The sequence below is a fragment of the Mercenaria mercenaria genome, chromosome 19, assembly GCF_021730395.1.
Source record: "Mercenaria mercenaria strain notata chromosome 19, MADL_Memer_1, whole genome shotgun sequence".
Taxonomy (NCBI): domain Eukaryota; kingdom Metazoa; phylum Mollusca; class Bivalvia; order Venerida; family Veneridae; genus Mercenaria; species Mercenaria mercenaria.
The window spans coordinates 40,262,046-40,279,963 of record NC_069379.1 but is presented as its reverse complement, the minus strand read 5'-3'; the positions used below and the strand labels follow the sequence as shown (position 1 = coordinate 40,279,963).

General features: G+C 36.5%; 2 protein-coding genes across 2 annotated transcripts in view; both read right to left on the bottom strand.

The window, feature by feature from the left end:
- Positions 1–1,498: 1,498 nt before the first annotated feature.
- On the bottom strand, positions 1,499–2,656 carry LOC128551039 (uncharacterized). Its single transcript, XM_053531316.1, has one exon. The coding sequence runs from the start codon at positions 2,654–2,656 to the stop codon at positions 1,499–1,501; it is 1,158 nt and encodes a 385-aa protein (XP_053387291.1).
- A 342-nt stretch (positions 2,657–2,998) lies between these two features.
- LOC123541702 (uncharacterized) overlaps positions 2,999–17,918 on the bottom strand; it is a 32,196-nt gene continuing 17,276 nt past the window's right edge. Inside the window, exons 4-5 of the mRNA XM_053531315.1 lie at positions 13,383–13,572; positions 2,999–3,012 (exon numbers count right to left, since the gene is read on the bottom strand). Coding sequence (XP_053387290.1) covers positions 2,999–3,012; positions 13,383–13,572 — 204 coding nt within the window. The remainder of the gene's footprint in view (positions 3,013–13,382; positions 13,573–17,918) is intronic.

The window sequence follows — 17,918 nt, the reverse complement described above, 5'->3', positions numbered from 1 at the left end:
AAGTTGCTTCTCCGAGCATTATTTCATCACGGACAGGTACCCTTGTAGAACCACCGACCTTTTTTTAGCTAGCTGGATAGCTTCTTCATATGAAAAACTCGACGCCACGAGTTAGGCTCGAACCTACATCGGCGAGGGGCTAGTGGTTCGAAGACAGCGACCTTAACCACTCGGCTTCTGAAGCCCCTATTTCATCACTGTAGTCAGATGTTCAGCTCAAAGTAAATGCTAATGCGATGTATTAAGAAGGATAAGAATAGTTCTTCCATGATTCTGATGATATTAGGGGAGTTTTAATTGCTTTTTCGGCTAGCTCTTGCAATTTCGAATTTTCATAAGCATTTTACAATTAAGGTTTATGTGCAAACAGTTTAAGCATATGTTGAAGTGTTCATGTTCTTGGTTTCTTGTTTTTTTTCAACAGGAATTGTATTGTAAAACTTAATTGCGTGGTGCTCATTTTAATATATTCTACAGCCTTGAAATGTTATAGAGTTACAACGAATGCGAGGATATGTAAAAAGTTACCTTTGACACCCTTGATATATTCATGAAGAACGCAGTAGTAATCTGGTAATGAAGAACAAACACAAATGGTAATTAATGCATCCAACAAAAAAGTCTAGATCTTTTATCAGCTCAACCACAGATACATCTAAACTAAAACTGCCAGTCTACTCAACTAAATTTACAAAACAGTAATGTTAAATTTTGTAAAATCTGGACCCGGAAGAATTTCAGCAACTGCGCATTTTTAAAGAAAGGTTTTGTGTGATAAGCTTTCTTGCTTTAACACTATCTAACTCTTACATCAAAGTTTACTTAATTATTTGTTTATTTATTTATTTTTCTATTTATTCTTTCATTCATTTATTTAAGAATTATTATATCTCATCTTGTGATTTACCGCGGAATAAAATTATTGTTTAGATGTTCGGATGCGAAAGAAATATTTCAAATGGGCGCATCTGAACGACAAAACAATTATTTTATTCAAAGCAAATTATTGATGAAAATGAAAAACATTGTGTCGATTATAACACGTTATCAAGGATTTTACAGTATATCCTTGACGACATACAACAGATATTAGACTGTTTTCCGCTGGTTTCCTTTCCAGCGCGCCGCTATGCTGCTTGACGCTTTGACATTGTAATTGTGACGTCAGAGAAAAATTGTTGTAATAATAACACAATTTTCAGCCTTCTTTTTTAAAAAGGGAAAATGAATCGGATCGCATGAAATTTATTTTAATACTTTCTCTTCATTTGTTACTACTATAACCATTACTATACAAAAATATGTTATTTTCTTTTGAAAAAATAATCATAAGGAAACATTCATCCACGTAATGAACTGTATGCACTGCAACTGATTATGTTGTTCCCATGCTCTGGATTTAACATTTTGATGAAGAAATTCCAGTACTCAGAGCAAACATTTACCTAGTGTAATTTTCGGCAGTGTCTCACTGCCTTCTTCAGCACTGACTGACCGGTTATGGTAGGTCACGTGACGTAGGAAGGTCACGTGATCGGAGGAGAGGTCCGTAGACGGGGGGAAGCTCCAGGCCCTCGTCTCGATTGAGCGATGGTCTCCGCTGTTTTATTTCTATAGCCTCTTTGACTTTGCGTTTGATAAGTCCACTTTCACTGGTCAGAATCTTAGTGTTTTCAGATTTGATGGTATGTCCGGTGTTTTGACAATGTTCATGTATGGCTGAATTTGTTCTGGTCACATGCTCTTTAAGTCTAGTCTCCAATGTTCTGGCAGTTTCCCCGATGTAATCTTCTTTGCAGTTTTCACATTTCACATGGTATATAGTTCCACATTTTTTCAGTTTGTCGGTTTGATCTTTCACCCGAGTGACCTGACTCCTTATCGAGTTGTATGGTTTGTGGAACATGTTCACTCCGTGGTTCTTAAACACTCTCGCCAGAACTTCCGAAGTTCCACGAATATCGGGCATACCCACGTTTACTCTTCTTTCCTTTGTCGCACTATTTTGAGTCTTGTCCTGTTGAGATTTTTTGTTGGGAAGCTGAAAAATCCACTCAGGGTATCCATTCGCACGTAACGCTGTTTTTACGTGTTCAATTTCCTTCTTCTTGTCTGATTCGTTAGTCACAAGTGTGTTGGCCCTGTGTAACAAGGTTCTTACCACTGACCTTTTGTGTTCCAAGTGGTGGTTTGAATTGAAATTAAGATATTGGTCAGTATTTGTGGGCTTTCTGTAAACTGTTACTCTTGTTGAGCCATCGTCCTCTACATGAATACAAGTATCTAAAAATGGTATCTTCCCATCCTCTTCTTGTTCTGAAGTGAACTTTATGTGCGGGTCTATGGAATTCAGATGTTCCGTGAACTGGTCAATGTCATACTCATGTATCTTTGTCATGGTATCATCAACATATCTTACCCACAGTGATGGGGGGTTCTTGGCTCGGTCTAGTGCCTGGCGTTCAAAGAACTCCATGTACAGATTAGCAACTATAGGGGAGACTGGAGACCCCATGGCCGCTCCCTGTTTCTGTTGGTAGTACTTGCCTTGGTATACAAAGTACGTACTTGTAAGACAAAGTTCTAAAAGTTCACTGACCTGATCAACATTGAGTTCGCATCTGTCATTCAAGTTCTTATCTTTCTCTAGTCTCATTCTAATGACTTCAAGTGCCTTTTCTACAGGTATACTGGTAAAAAGTGCAGAAACGTCATATGATACTAATTACCAGTATCAGTTTACTACCATAACCGGTCAGTCATGCTGAAGAAGGCAGTGAGACACTGCCGAAAATTACACTAGGTAAATGTTTGCTCTGAGTACTGGAATTTCTTCATCAAAATGTATGCACTGCGTTTAATAAATTAGGCCTAAAGAAATAGGGAACTATTTCCTGTATTATACATCGTTACCGACAAATATTATAAACAACAGTTTTTATACACTTTAACACCTACATTAGGACAAGACTGACATGAAACAAACATTCATTCGTCATTAGACCTCCTTACCTACAGAATAAGAATATATACTGTTATTTTTCCGTATTCTGAGTAAGAAAACCCTTAGTGATAACTGTTTTCTCACAAGACTTTAGCAACACAATATGCAACACTAAGAAAGTGTCATCATAACCCTTAGTCGCTCACCTCACCTCAACTGGCCATTTTGACCTTGAATACATGCCATAACACATTGTTCGAAGAATATACATTTATTTAGTTAAAAAATATCACACTATTGTTTCGGACTATGACCTAACCTGCAAAAAAGAGGCAGTAAAAAAAATATCATGTGAACAATTTGGTGGAAGGAAGGATAGGTAAATATTCATCAAAGAGTTCATTAAAAGTCTTATAAATGTATTTCTTTTTCAATTCTGGTAGTAATGTCTAGTGCAGTTAATCGGGACCGCTTGAACAAAATGAAGAAAGGTCTATACAAGGAATATGTTTCTGTTATTTCTTTTTATTTCTTTGGCTTTATATATGATATATATAACCAACACATTTGTTGAGTTTCATGCAATTTTAAATTAATTTACCGTCAGCTAACTTTACCAGTGATAACTTAATTGTGTAGTAGGCTAATATAATCGCAATGTCTTGCTATGTTAGCTAGTTTATAAAGCGACGTGTCCGCCTTAAGTGCGGGGTGTTGATGCAAAAAATTAATAAGCGCATAATATAACTATTAATTTTGAACATATATTTGCAGCAAAAACTATTGTGAAGCTATTTATGCTTACCTTTATTTGTCACCTTGAAATATCTCAAGTTTACCCTTACTGGTGACCGGTCGCGCTTTGTTATCTTATTTTTTTTATCTTTTTAGATATAATTTGAAAGTTTTATATCTCTTTTATGGTTTAATTTCTGTTTTCAGATCATCATTCAAACACTTCAAAAAATTGTTAAACTTTTTTATAAATATATTGTCAGTTTTAAAAATACGGCCCACTTCCAAATTGCACCATATATTAATAAATGGCAAAGTAAAAATATCTTGACAGCTCGGCAACAGCAGCCTCTAAATCACAATCTCCAATGTCTACGCAACTACAATTACAAAAAAAAATAACGTTAAACTTTGTAAAATCTGAACCCGGAAGATTATGAGCAATCGAAATATTTTTACAAAGACAGCTTTTGTGTGATTGGCTTTATCGTTTTAAACATCATTTTACTTTTACATAAACCTTTATCAAAATTATTGTTTTATTTTTTATTGATATATTTATTTATTTTTCTGCATTTATTATTACTGAAGCTACTACTAGACCTGTGACAAAAATTGAACTTTCTTTAAGATAATCAAGAGCATAATACCTCTATTTCACGAGGAAGAAACCGTAGTACTTCATCAACATAATGAGCTGTAAACATAACGTTATTCAGGGGAACAAATCAGCTTTTTAGATTGACAGACAGACGGACCAACTGAGAGACAATGAGTAAAACAATATAACACAACAGCTGCTCCTCTTCTTAGAAGGAGGGTATCAACATGTGTACTGTAAAATCATTTCATTTCGTGGGCATGAAATTTCGTGGTTTTTGGTCAAAACGACAATTTCGTGGGGATTTAAACTTTTGAAAAGAAAATGAGTGGGAATTTTTCTTCTTTGTTGAGATTAAATTCTGTGGCTTACCTCAACCACGAAAATTAGTCCCCCACCAATATTAATGATTTCACAATATTAGCAGGTTATGATGATGAAAATACTTTTTTCTTCTTCTTTTTCGTGGTTTGAGCCAAAACGGTAATCACTCCTTTACTTAGGTTTTGTGTTCAACCATTGATATTATCCAACAAAAATTATCTTCTAAAGTTTATTTTGGAGCTTAATGGACCTAAAGTTATGTAATCCATCCCTAAATAAACACTTTTCCAATTATTATCATTATAAAGAAATATGATCCTAGCAAAACATTCTGTCACAGATGGTGCCAAGTTTTTCCTATGAAGGTGAACTTCTTTGGACACCTTCTGATCCTCATTTATCTTGTCAGTAATGTAGTTTAATGATATCAACAGAAAACGTCAAACACAATTCTTATTTTGGTTTAGATTAGAAAAATATCCAGTATATAAATCCACAAATAGGCTCTTCAAAACAAACTAAACAGTTTGAGAAAGAGTTAATCAACAAACAGTAAAACACAGGTAGTTAATTGAATTATGTTGTAACAATCAATTACCGTACACATTCCTTATAATGTGTGCCATTTGTAGACAAAAATTGCACTTTCTTTGTCTGATATCTATACAGTAGGTGAAACAAGCCTATTTAAACACTATTCAGATCTAATTTCTTACCAGTTTTAAGTAAATTAAATAGTATTTTTCATTGTATAGAGTAGAAATAAATTCCTATTTAATGGCATGGAACTGCTGTGTGTGTAATTCAGTCTCTTCTATGACCTTGATTTTAAGACCTGAATATCCAAACACTATAGGGTTCATCTACTGACCACAGGTAATCAGCCTGACAAGTGAAGACCCTAGCCTTCCATTCATTGACCAGAACCAAAATGTCTACTAACTGAATGACCACCATTAAAATCTGACTGTACCAATCAAATCTCAGTAAAAGCTTCTGTAGGACGGTAATAGGAAATTGTTTGTTTATCCTGTTTGCTATATAATATCACACCAACACAAATATATAGGTAATATTGTGACTTTCCGGCTTGTGGTGGCAGAGGAAGATCCCAAGGTGTCCTTCTGGGAATTATTAACCTTCACCCTGCTTAATTTCTAAAATGGACTGGTTCATCATTCCATTTGGGCAGTACCATTTATCATTTGAAGGGGTGTTTACTGAAAATTTACTGACTGAATAGCAAACAATGCAGACCATGATCAGCCGGCATGGTATGCACTGGTAGCAAAGGCAGAATCAATTGCCACCAGCAGGCTCAAGGTTAATGGCACTGGTGGGCACCTTGGTAGCATTAAATCCCATACTGTGAAATCATTTAATTTCGTGGGCATGAAATTTCGTGGTTTTGGTCAAAACGGCAATTTCGTGGGGATATGAATTTGTGGATTTCAGCTTTTGAGCATAAAATGAATGGAAATTTACTTGTTCGTTGGGATTAAATTTCGTGGATTGGCTCAACCACGAAATCCACGAAAATTAGTCCCCCACGAATATTAATGATTTCACAGTACTTTCTATGACACTTCATCCTTTATTAAGAAATACTGTGAATTCAGTAATTTTATTTGATGACTCATTTTTGTGAATTTAGTGGTTCAGTCAATCTGTGAAATTCTCTTCTAACAAGGCAGCAAAATTCCCATTCATTTTATGCTCAAAGATTTATTTTTATCTATTTTTTTTTGTGTGTTGGGTTTAACAGAGCACTGACACAATTATAAGTTGTAAGGTGACTTTCAAGCTTTGATGGTGGAAGAAGACCCCAGGTGCCCCTCATGCATTATTTCATCACGCAGAACCATTAATGGATGGCTTTCTTACAAGAAAAATTCAACACCCCAAGTGAGGCTCAAACCCACACTGGTGAGGGGCAAGTGATTTGAAGTCAGCAACCTAAACCACTTGGCCACATCAAAGGTTAAAATCCAGGAAATTATTTCCCCATGAAAATGGCAGGTTGTGGATTTTCTTTGTGGCCATGAAATTAATTTTTTTCAGATCCTCATTCTATCATCAGTGTTTTATGTAGGATAACTACGGTATATTGAAGGACTTAAACAACATCTGTCTATAAGAAAATCACTGTTGTAAATAATTCATTAGGACACAATTCTTCTGCAATAGGGTTTCACAAATCAATATGGGTAAATAGATCTGCAGGATAAAATTGTAATCTTCACATATTGTTAATCAAAGTCAGTTGCATAATTAGCACCCAATTAAAATGGGAGAATAAATCTGCAGGATAAATTTGTTCTCTACATACTCCTGTTTATCAAAATCAGTTGCACAATTTGTAACCAATCAATATTGCTAGAAAGATTTGAAGGACAAAAAATTATTCTCTTCACATACTGTATATCAAAACCACCTTTTAAATATATTTATTTTGATGGGTTTTTGGTAAAAGAGAACTGGAATAAATAAGAAAATTAATGTTTTTATCTGTTTCATTTCCTGAGATTTCTAATTGTTCAATGGGATTAAATATTTATGGATCACTGCGACCATCAAATTCGTGAAATTAGGACTCCATGATATTAATGGTTTGAAAGTACTAGTTATCCTCATGTCTTTGTGTGTTTTAGTTATTCCAGGAAAGTACTGCATAACTTAAAAAAACAAGAGGACCATAATGGTCCTGAATCGCTCACCTCTTCCCACATGACCCAGTTTTGAGTATGACGTCGTTTTTTCTATTATTTGACATAGTGACCTAGTTTTTGAGCTCATGTGACCCAGTTTTGAACTTGACCTAGATATTATCAAGATAAAAATTCTGACCAATTTTCATGAAGATCCATTGAAAAATATGGTCTCTAGGTTTTTCTATTATTTGACCTATTGACCTAGTTTTCGAAGGTACGTGACCCTGTTTTGAACTTTACGTAGATATCATCAAGGTGAACATTCTCACTAATTTTCATGAAGATCTCATTAAATATGGCCTCTAGAGAGGTCACAAGGTTTTTCTATTTTTATACCTACTGGCCTAGTTTTTGACCGCACATGACCCAGTTTCGAAACTGACCTAGATATCATCAAGGTGAACATTCAGATCAATTTTCATGAAGATCCATTGAAAAATATGGCCTCTAGAGAGGTCAAAAGATTTTAATAATTTTAGACCTACTGACCTAGTTTTTGACCGCAGTTGACTCAGTTTCAAACTTGACCTAGATATCATCAAGATGAACATTCAGACCAACTTTCATACAGATCCCATGAAAAGTATGGCCTCTAGAGAGGTCACAAGGTTTTTTATTATTTGACCTACTGACCTAGTTTTTTATGGCACGTGACCCAGTTTCAAACTTGACCTAGATATCATCAAGATGAACATTCTGACCAATTTTTATGGAGATCTATTCACAAGTATGGCCTCTAGAGAGGTCACAAGGTTTTTCTATTATTTGACCTACTGACCTAGTTTTTGACGGCACGTGACCCACTTTCGAACTTGACCTAGATATCATCAAGATGAACATTCAGATTAACTTTCATACAGATCCCATGAAACATATGGCCTCTAGAGTGGTCACAAGGTTTTTCTATTATTTGACCTACTGACCTAGTTTTTGACGGCACGTGACCCACTTTCGAACTTGACCTAGATATCATCAAGGTGAACGTTCTGACCAATTTTCATGAAGATGTCATGAAATATATGGCCTCTAGAGAGGTCACAAGGTTTTTCTATTTTTAGACCTACTGACCTAGTTTTTGACAGCACGTGACCCAGTTTCGAACTTGACCTAGATATCATCAAGATGAACATTCAGACCAACTTTCATACAGATCCCATGAAAAATATGGCCTTTAGAGAGGTCACAAGGTTTTTCTATTATTTGACCTACTGACCTAGTTTTTGATGGCACGTGACCGAGTTTCGAACTTGACCTAGATATCATCAAGGTGAACGTTCTGACCAATTTTCATGAAGATCTTTTGAAATATATGGCCTCTAGAGAGGTCACAAGGTTTTTCTATTTTTAGACCTACTGACCTAGTTTTTGAAGGCACGTGACCCAGTTTCGAACTTGACCTAGATATCATCAAGATGAACATTCTGACCAACTTTCATAAAGATCCCATGAAAAATGTGACCTCTAGAGTGGTCACAAGGTTTTTCTATTTTTAGACCTACTGACCTAGTTTTTGACCGCACGTGACCCAGTTTCGAACTTGACCTAGATATCATCAAGATGAACATTCTGACCAACTTTCATGAAGATCCCATGAAAAATGTGACCTCTAGAGTGGTCACAAGGTTTTTCTATTTTTAGACCTACTGACCTAGTTTTTGACCGCACGTGACCCAGTTTCGAACTTGACCTAGATATCATCAAGATTAACATTCTGACCAACTTTCATAAAGATCCCATGAAAAATGTGACCTCTAAAGTTTACGGACGCACGCACGGACGCACGCACGGACGACGGACGACGGACACCGCACGATCACAAAAGCTCACCTTGTCACTTTGTGACAGGTGAGCTAAAAACAAGAGCTGTCTCCATCGGATGACACATGCCCCCGATGGTACTTGAATGAATATATAGTTATGGCCGATGTTAGAGTTTAGGACCTTTGACCTATGGAACTGGGTCTTGCGCGTGACACGTCGTCTTACTGTGTCACACATTCATGCGTAGTTATTTTAAAATCCATGCATGAATGACAAAGATATGGACCGGACACGCCCATCAATGCAATATCATGAAAAATGACCTTTAACGTCTAAGTGTGACCTTGACCTTTGAGCTATGGACCTGGGTCTTGCCTACGACATATCGTCTTACTGTGGTACACATTCATGCCAAGTTATTTGAAAATCCATCCATGGATGACAAAGATATGGACCGGACACGCCCATCAATGCAATATCTTTTAACGCCTAAGTGTGACCTTGACCTTTGAGCTACGGACCTGGTCTTGCGCGCGACACGTCGTCTTACTGTGGTACACATTCAAGCCAAGTTATTTGAAAATCCATCCATCGATGACAAAGATATGGACCGGACATGCCAATCAATGCACTATCCTTTAATGTCTAAGTGTGACCTTGACCTTTGAGCTACGGACCTGGGTCTTGCGCGCGACATGTCGTCTTACTGTGGTACATAATTATGCCATGTTATTTGAAAATCCATCCATCCATGACAAAGATATGGACCGGACACGCCCATCAATGCACTATCCTTTAATGTCTAAGTGTGACCTTGACCTTTGAGCTATGGACCTGGGTCTTGCGCGCGACACGTCGTCTTACTGTGGTACACATTCATGCCAAGTTATTTGAAAATCCATCCATTGATGACAAAGATATGGACCGGACACGAAAATTGCGGACAGACGGACAGACGGTTCAAAAACTATATGCCTCCCTTTGGGGGCATAAAAAAAACTAACTTAAATAAAACAAACTTCAGTTGCATTTCAAAATCTATGAGAAGAATTTTAAAACCATGTCAAAATACTGAAAATGTTATTAATAATATATATTTTTATATCAGGCCATAATTAAAAAAAGAATTTAAGAAGTGTGTTTGTGGTAATGCGATCCAAACTTTTTTGTGTGGATAGGTACAGGGTGTGGGTGTGTCTTATAAGCGGGTGCGTCTAATAAGCGAAAATATATGGTACCCAGTAAATCCTGCTTAAGAATGGCACCAACACAATGAAAACAAACTAACAAAACTAGAGCTATCACTAAAGGTGATGAATGTACCCCCTGCATGCACTGACACAGTACATTGCAATATGACGCACACAAGATTGCATAATTATGTGGACTGTATGTATATAGACTGTATGTATACAGTATAGTAACAAAAACAAAGTCCCATAACTATGCAGAATATTTATCAAAAAGAATGTAACATGCACCATGCACAACTAGGGTTGGTACTGATCACTTGTGTGAAGTTTCATTAAATTGTGTGCAAGGGTTTGGTAGATTAGGCACGCACAAGATTGCATATGCAGACTGTATGTACATAGTATGTTAACAAGAAACAAAGTCCCATAACTCTACAATTTTTGTCGCTGAAAGAACCTAACATGCCCCAAGCACAACTACTGTTGTTACTGATCACTTGTGTGAAGTTTCATTAAATTGTGTCAAGGGGATGAGGAGAGATGGTGCGCACAAGATTGTGTCTATGTATATAGTATAGTAACAAAAAAACAAAGTCCCATAACTCTGCAAATTTTTTTCTGAAAGAATCTAACATGCCCCATGCACAACTACTGTTGTTACTGATCACTTGTGTGAAGTTTCATTAAGTTGTGTCAAGGGGATGAGGAGAGATGGTGTGCACAAGATTGTGTCTATGTATATAGTATAGTAACAAAAAAACAAGGTCCCATAACTCTGCAAATTTTTTTCTGAAAGAACCTAACATGCCCCATGCACAACTACTGTTGGTACTGATCACTTGTGTGAAGTTTCATTAAATTGTGTCGAGGGGATGAGGAGAGATGGTGCGCACAAGATTGTGTCTATGTATATAGTATAGTAACAAAAAAACAAGAGGACCATGATGGTCCTGAATCGCTCACCTATCCCCACATGACCCAGTGTTGAACTGAGTACGACGTCTTTATTTCTATTATTTGACATAGTAACCTAGTTTTTGAACACATGTGACCTAGATATCATCAAGATAAAAAATTCTGACCAATTTTCATGAAGATCCATTGAAAAATATGACCTCTAGAGAGGTCACAAGGTTTTTCTATTATTTGACCTAATGGCCTAGTTTTTGAAGGCACGTGACCTACTTCTGAATCTGACCTAGATATCATCAAGGTGAACATTCTCACCAATTTTCATGAAGATCTCATGAAAAATATGGCCTCTAGAGAGGTCACAAGGTTTTTCTATTTTTCGACCTACTGACCTAGTTTTTCACCGCACATGACCCAGTTACGAACTTGACCTAGATATCATCAAGCTGAACACTCTCACCAATTTTCATGAAGATCCATTGAGAAACATGGCCTCTAGAGACGTCACAAGGTTTTTCTATTTTTAGACCTACTGACCTAGTTTTTGACCGCACGTGACCCAGTTTCGAACTTGACCTAGATATCATCAAGAGGAACATTCTGATCAATTTTCATGAAGATCCATTGAGAAACATGGCCTCTAGAGACGTCACAAGGTTTTTCTATTTTTAGACCTACTGACCTAGTTTTTGACCGCACGTAACCCAGTTTCAAAACTGACCTAGATATCATCAAGATGAACATTCTCACCAATTTTCATGAAGATTCATTGAGAAATATGGCCTCTAGAGAGGTCACAAGGTTTTTCTATTTTTAGACCTACTGACCTAGTTTTTGACCGCACGTGACCCAGTTTCGAACTTGACCTAGACATCATCAAGGTGAACATTCTGACCAATTTTCATGAAGATCCATTGAGAAATATGGCCTCTAAAGAGATCACAAGGTTTTTCTATTTTTAGACCTACTGACCTAGTTTTTGACCCCACGTGACCCAGTTTCGAAATTGACCTAGATATCATCAAGGTGAACATTCTGACCAATTTTCATGAAGATCCATTGAGAAATATGGCCTCTAGAGAGGTCACAAGATTTTTCTATTTTTAGACCTACTGACCTAGTTTTTGACCCCACGTGACCCAGTTTCGAACTTGACCTAGATATCATCAAGGTTAACATTCTGACTAATTTTCATGAAGATCCATTGAGAAATATGGCCTCTAGAGAGGTCACAAGGTTTTTCTATTTTTAGACCTACTGACCTAGTTTTTGACCCCATGTGACCCAGTTTCGAACTTGACCTAGACATCATCAAGGTGAACATTCTGACCAATTTTCATGAAGATCTCATTGAAAAATATGGCCTCTAGAGAGGTCACAAGGTTTTTCTATTTTTAGACCTACTGACCTAGTTTTTGACCGCACGTGACCCAGTTTCGAACTTGACCTAGATATCATCAAGATGAACATTCTGACCAACTTTCATAAAGATCCCATGAAAAATGTGACCTCTAGAGTGGTCACAAGCAAAAGTTTACGCACGCACGAACGCACGCACGCACGCACGCACGGACGACGGACGACGGACGCCACGCGATCACAAAAGCTCACCTTGTCACTTTGTGACAGGTGAGCTAACAAAGTCCCATAACTCTGCAAATTTTTTTTCTGAAAGAACCTAACATGCCCCATGCACAACTACTGTTGGTACTGATCACTTGTGTGAAGTTTCATTAAATTGTGTCAAGGGGATGAGGAGAGATGGTGCGCACAAGATTGTGTCTATGTATATAGTATAGTAACAAAAAAACAAAGACCCATAACTGTGCAATTTTTGTCGCAGAAAGAACCTTACATGCCCCATGCACAACTACTGTTGGTACTGATCACTTGTGTGAAGTTTCATTAAATTGTGTCAAGGGGATGAGGAGAGATGGTGTGCACAAGATTGTGTCTATGTATATAGTATAGTAACAAAAAAACAAAGTCCCGAAACTCTGCAAATTTTTTTTTCTAAAAGAACCTAACATGCCCCATGCACAACTACTGTTGGTACTGATCACTTGTGTGAAGTTTCATTAAATTCTGTCAAGGGGATAAGGAGAGATGGTGCACACAAGATTGCGTCTACGGACAGACAGACAGACAACCTGAAACCAGTATACCCCTCTTATAACTTTGTTGTCGAGGGTACAACAAACCTTTTTCAGAGTATTCTAAAGTAAGCATATCTCGCTTATACGGCGATAAGCACTGGCACAGTTTCTGCGACATATAGTAGCGGCAGGTTCGGAATGTTTGAAGCGGCTGAAGAACATGCGTGCAGGTAAGAACAGCTGTGATCCCGCACAGAAATCCTGTGGCTACACAGATAATCACTGACACAAAAACCTGAAAATACAAGAAAGAAAATTGTACATGGATAATGGATCCTCAACAATTTGTTTACATTTTAATATAGGGAGTAATAATAATCATAATAATAATCATCATCATCATAATTTGCTCAATTTCCTGTTGTCCTCTTTCAAACACAATTTGCAATTTATTTTAATACACCTCTGAATGACAATACACGCAAGATATATACACAAAGACAATACAACCAGCATCAGAAATACTGACAAAGATGCTAAAGGGAGAGGACTCTTGTGATACACTTACTATCAAAACTGGTTGTTTCCCTTACATAAATTTTAGGTATAACCTTTAATAATGTATATTTACAAAACATCCTGGTGATGAAAAGTGTAACGTATACTTTTCCTTGTCAACGGTATTATTTACAACAGACTAAAATGTAGACTGAAATTAAAACCTAACTTAAAACATATCTTTCATAATTTTGTGTATTATATATCAAAGATCTTGTAAAAAAAATCTGTTCAGCATATTTAAAGTAAAATTTGATGAAAACAAGTTTGAGCACTGCACATTCGGAAAAATAACATAATTATACACTGACAATTATAGTTCAAAGAGCCACTTTCCAGCTTTCATGGTGGAGGAAGACACTAGGACTGTGCCCCTCCTTGCATTATTTCATCCTGGACAGGCACCTGGGTAGTGGAACCACTGACCTTCTGTCAGCCAGCTGGATGGCATCCTCACATGGAAAATTCTATACCCTAAGTGAGGCTCAAATCAACCCACATCGGTGACGGGAAAGTGAACCGAAGTCAGGGATCTTAACCAGTCAGGGGTGTAACTGTTTTAAGTTATGTAACCTATTTCAGTTACTTTTTCAAGCATTTTATAACCTGTATTAGTTATAAAATATAGTTAACTCAGGTAAGTTATTCAAAAAAAGTCTTTTTGCTGTTCTCACAAAGTGACCTTTAAAGTGAAATTAGTAGCAAACTGAGGTTAATCAAATTCTCTTTTAGTCTGAGCATGACCATATAAGCATAATGAGATAATAATGAGATATTAAGAGTTTTATAGCTTTAAAGCTTTTGCGTAAGACTTTATCAGCCTTGCGTAAAAATTTTTACTGCATAGCTGGAAAGATAAAAGGTCAAGGATTCAGGAAATAATTGCATTAGTCTCATTCAAAATAAGGAATTGGCACAGGAGGGCTTTGTAATATTTCATGATAACTGAAACAAGTTATGAAAGTTTAACCAATAACTCGAATGGGTTATAAACTGCGATAACTTGAAACAGTTACACCCCTGACTGTTAACTAGTTGGTTTGCTTTACGATCACATGGTTTTCTTATCGACAAGTGATTTGCTTGGCGGCAAGGACGATCGACAAGATTCCCTGCAATGCCTAAGGTGGAGTGTGTGAAGCTGGCTGACCCATCAAAATTCTCCACTGCATTTTATGTTTGTGCTTTTTTCTGTGCTTAGATCACAGCGTAATTCTATGATCATAGTAATTTGATATGGTACATTTCCGATTGTGGTTTACTGTATTAAGTGTTTGGCAACTTAGTTAAGACGAATATCCCTCAGATGCCTTTATAGTCTAGTTTAGAATTTGTGTTTTGTTTTACCGACATACTGTTTTTTGCAACCATTTTGAAGACATACCTAGGGTTAAATACCGTCACATTTACACAATTATAGATCATAAAGAGACTTTCCAACTTAAAGACAGTGGAGGGAGACCCCAGATGCACCTCCATGGACTATTTCATCACGGGTTGGCAACTGCATAGAACCACTGTCCTTCCGTAAGCCATCTGGACAGCTTCCTAACAGAAACAGGTTGTTTCTGCATTAAAATTTTACTGCCCCTGACTCTGAACATTGATTCTGCCTATGCGACCAGTATAGATCATAATCAGTCTGCACATCTGTGCAGTCTGATCATGATCTGCACCGTTCCTTATTCCGTCAGTATATTTCTGGTAATCACCACTTTTAACAGTTAGTGGTGTGTGTGAAAGATGGACAAGTTCATTATAAAAATTTAGCAGAGTAAGGGTTGAATGTCTGCTACCCCACCCCTTCCCCACCCCCTCACACACACAACAAGACATTAATTTTACATCTTTAATCACATAATAATATATCTAGTCAAAATTCTTTTAATGAAATTTCTATGTATTTGACTAATATCATCATCATTTTATTTTCAAATTCACAAAGTTATCCCAACACAAAACGCTTTTCAACCCTACACAAAGGACAGTTTCTGAAGAAAGCCATAAATCTTCTCAAACAAATTACAAGTTTTTAAGACGATTTAATTAAATCTTTATAAAGCCAGTTTGGTTCCCATGGCAACAAAACCTAAACCCACAAAACTGTGACAAAATTGGATGCTCGCCATATGACCTGACTTTTTGTTGTCCTGCAATCACAAAAGTATTTAAAGTGAATTAAACGACTGGTTATCACATTTCTCCATTTTAAAAGATGGTAGATCTGTTGCCTTCAATTTATTTATCCATTTATCAAAGTACTTAGCATTAAATGTCTCTTTATGTATTTTCTTTTTTTTTTCGCTGGCCCCTCATTACAATAAAGAAAATAAATTGTCTGCTTTCTGTTAAAGATACTATCTTACCCCAATCAGATGGATTTTAGAGTTGTGAACAACAAATTAATTTTCGTATAGACCTTTTAGCTATCCAGCTTTTTCACGGCTCCATCTGAATGAGATTTATTTATTTTTGGTCAAAATTACATTTTGTTTTGTACAATGAGCATTACCAGTCAGGGGTGTAACTGTTTTAAGTTATGTAACCTATTTCAGTTACTTTTTCAAGCATTTTATAACCTGTATTAGTTATAAGATATAGTTAACTCAGGTAAGTTATTCAAAAAAAGTCTTTTTGCTGTTCTCACAAAGTGACCTTTAAAGTCAAATTAGTAGCAAACTATGGTTAATCAAATTCTCTTTTAGTCTGAGCATGACCTGATAAGCATAATGGGATAATAATGAGATATTAAGAGTTTTATAACTTTAAAGCTTTTGCGTAAAACTTTATCAGCCTTGCTGTAATTTTTTTTACTGCATAGCTGGAAAGATAAAAGGTCAAGGATTCAGGAAATAATTGCATTAGCCTCATTCAAAATGAGGAATTGGCACAGGAGGGCTTTGTAATATTTTATGATAACTGAAACAAGTTATCAAAGTTTAACCAATAACTCAAATGGGTTATAAACTGCAATAACTTGAAACAGTTACACCCCTGACTGATTACAGCAAGTTCTATTTGCCTGGAGCTGATTTTTACTCGCATTAATGAGCAGATGACTGGACTTGTCCAGCCCTGCAATTATATACTCTTGCTTTCAAATGTAATTATTGTATTACTATATTAACTCCTGTTTTTTAAATGTAATCATTACATTATAATTACTCCCATTTCTTATATTCATTACATTACAATTACTCCTGGCTAAGGCTGTAATCATTACATTACAACTGCTCCTGGCTTCAACTGTAATCATTATAATTAACATTACAATTTCTCCTGGTTTCAGTTGTATACATTAACATTACAAACATTTCTGTTCTTCAAAGTTCTGAATTCATCAACATTACAATTCCTCCTGTCATGTAACTGCAATCATTACATTACAATTACACCCATTACTAAATGTATTTAAATATTACAATTACTCCTGTCTTCAACTGTAACCATTACATTACAATTACACCTGCCTTCAACTATTACAATTACATTACAATTATGCATGGCTTCAACTGTAACCATTACATTATAATTACTCTTGGCTTCAGCTGTAACCATTACTTACATGTAACAATTACTCCTGGCTTCAACTGTAACCATTACATTTCAGTTACTCCTGACTTCAGCTGTAACCATTAAATTACATTTACTCTGTTTTCCACTCACTTTTTCTGACACTGAAGAAAAGTTAACTGGACTAATAAATAATTCAAACAAGAGCTGTCACTAATGGTGACAAATGCCCCACAGCGCCTTGACCTCTGACCTGGTGACCTTGACCTGGTTCCCCAAAAGTCAATAGGGGTCATGTACTCAATAAGTGCTATTAGCATGTGAAGTCTGAAGGTCCTGGGTGCAGTGGTTTGCGAGTAAAGCGCCTTCATGCAAAAAGTTAACATTGGCCCCTGTGACCTTGACCTTTGACCTGGTGACCCCAAAGTCAGTAGGGGTTGTGCAGTTAATAAGTACTATCAGCACGTGAAGTTTGAAGATCCTGGGTGCAGTGGTTCAGGAGTAAAGTGCCTTCAGGCAAAAAGTTAACATTGGCACCTGTGACCTTGACCTTTGACATGGTGACCCCGA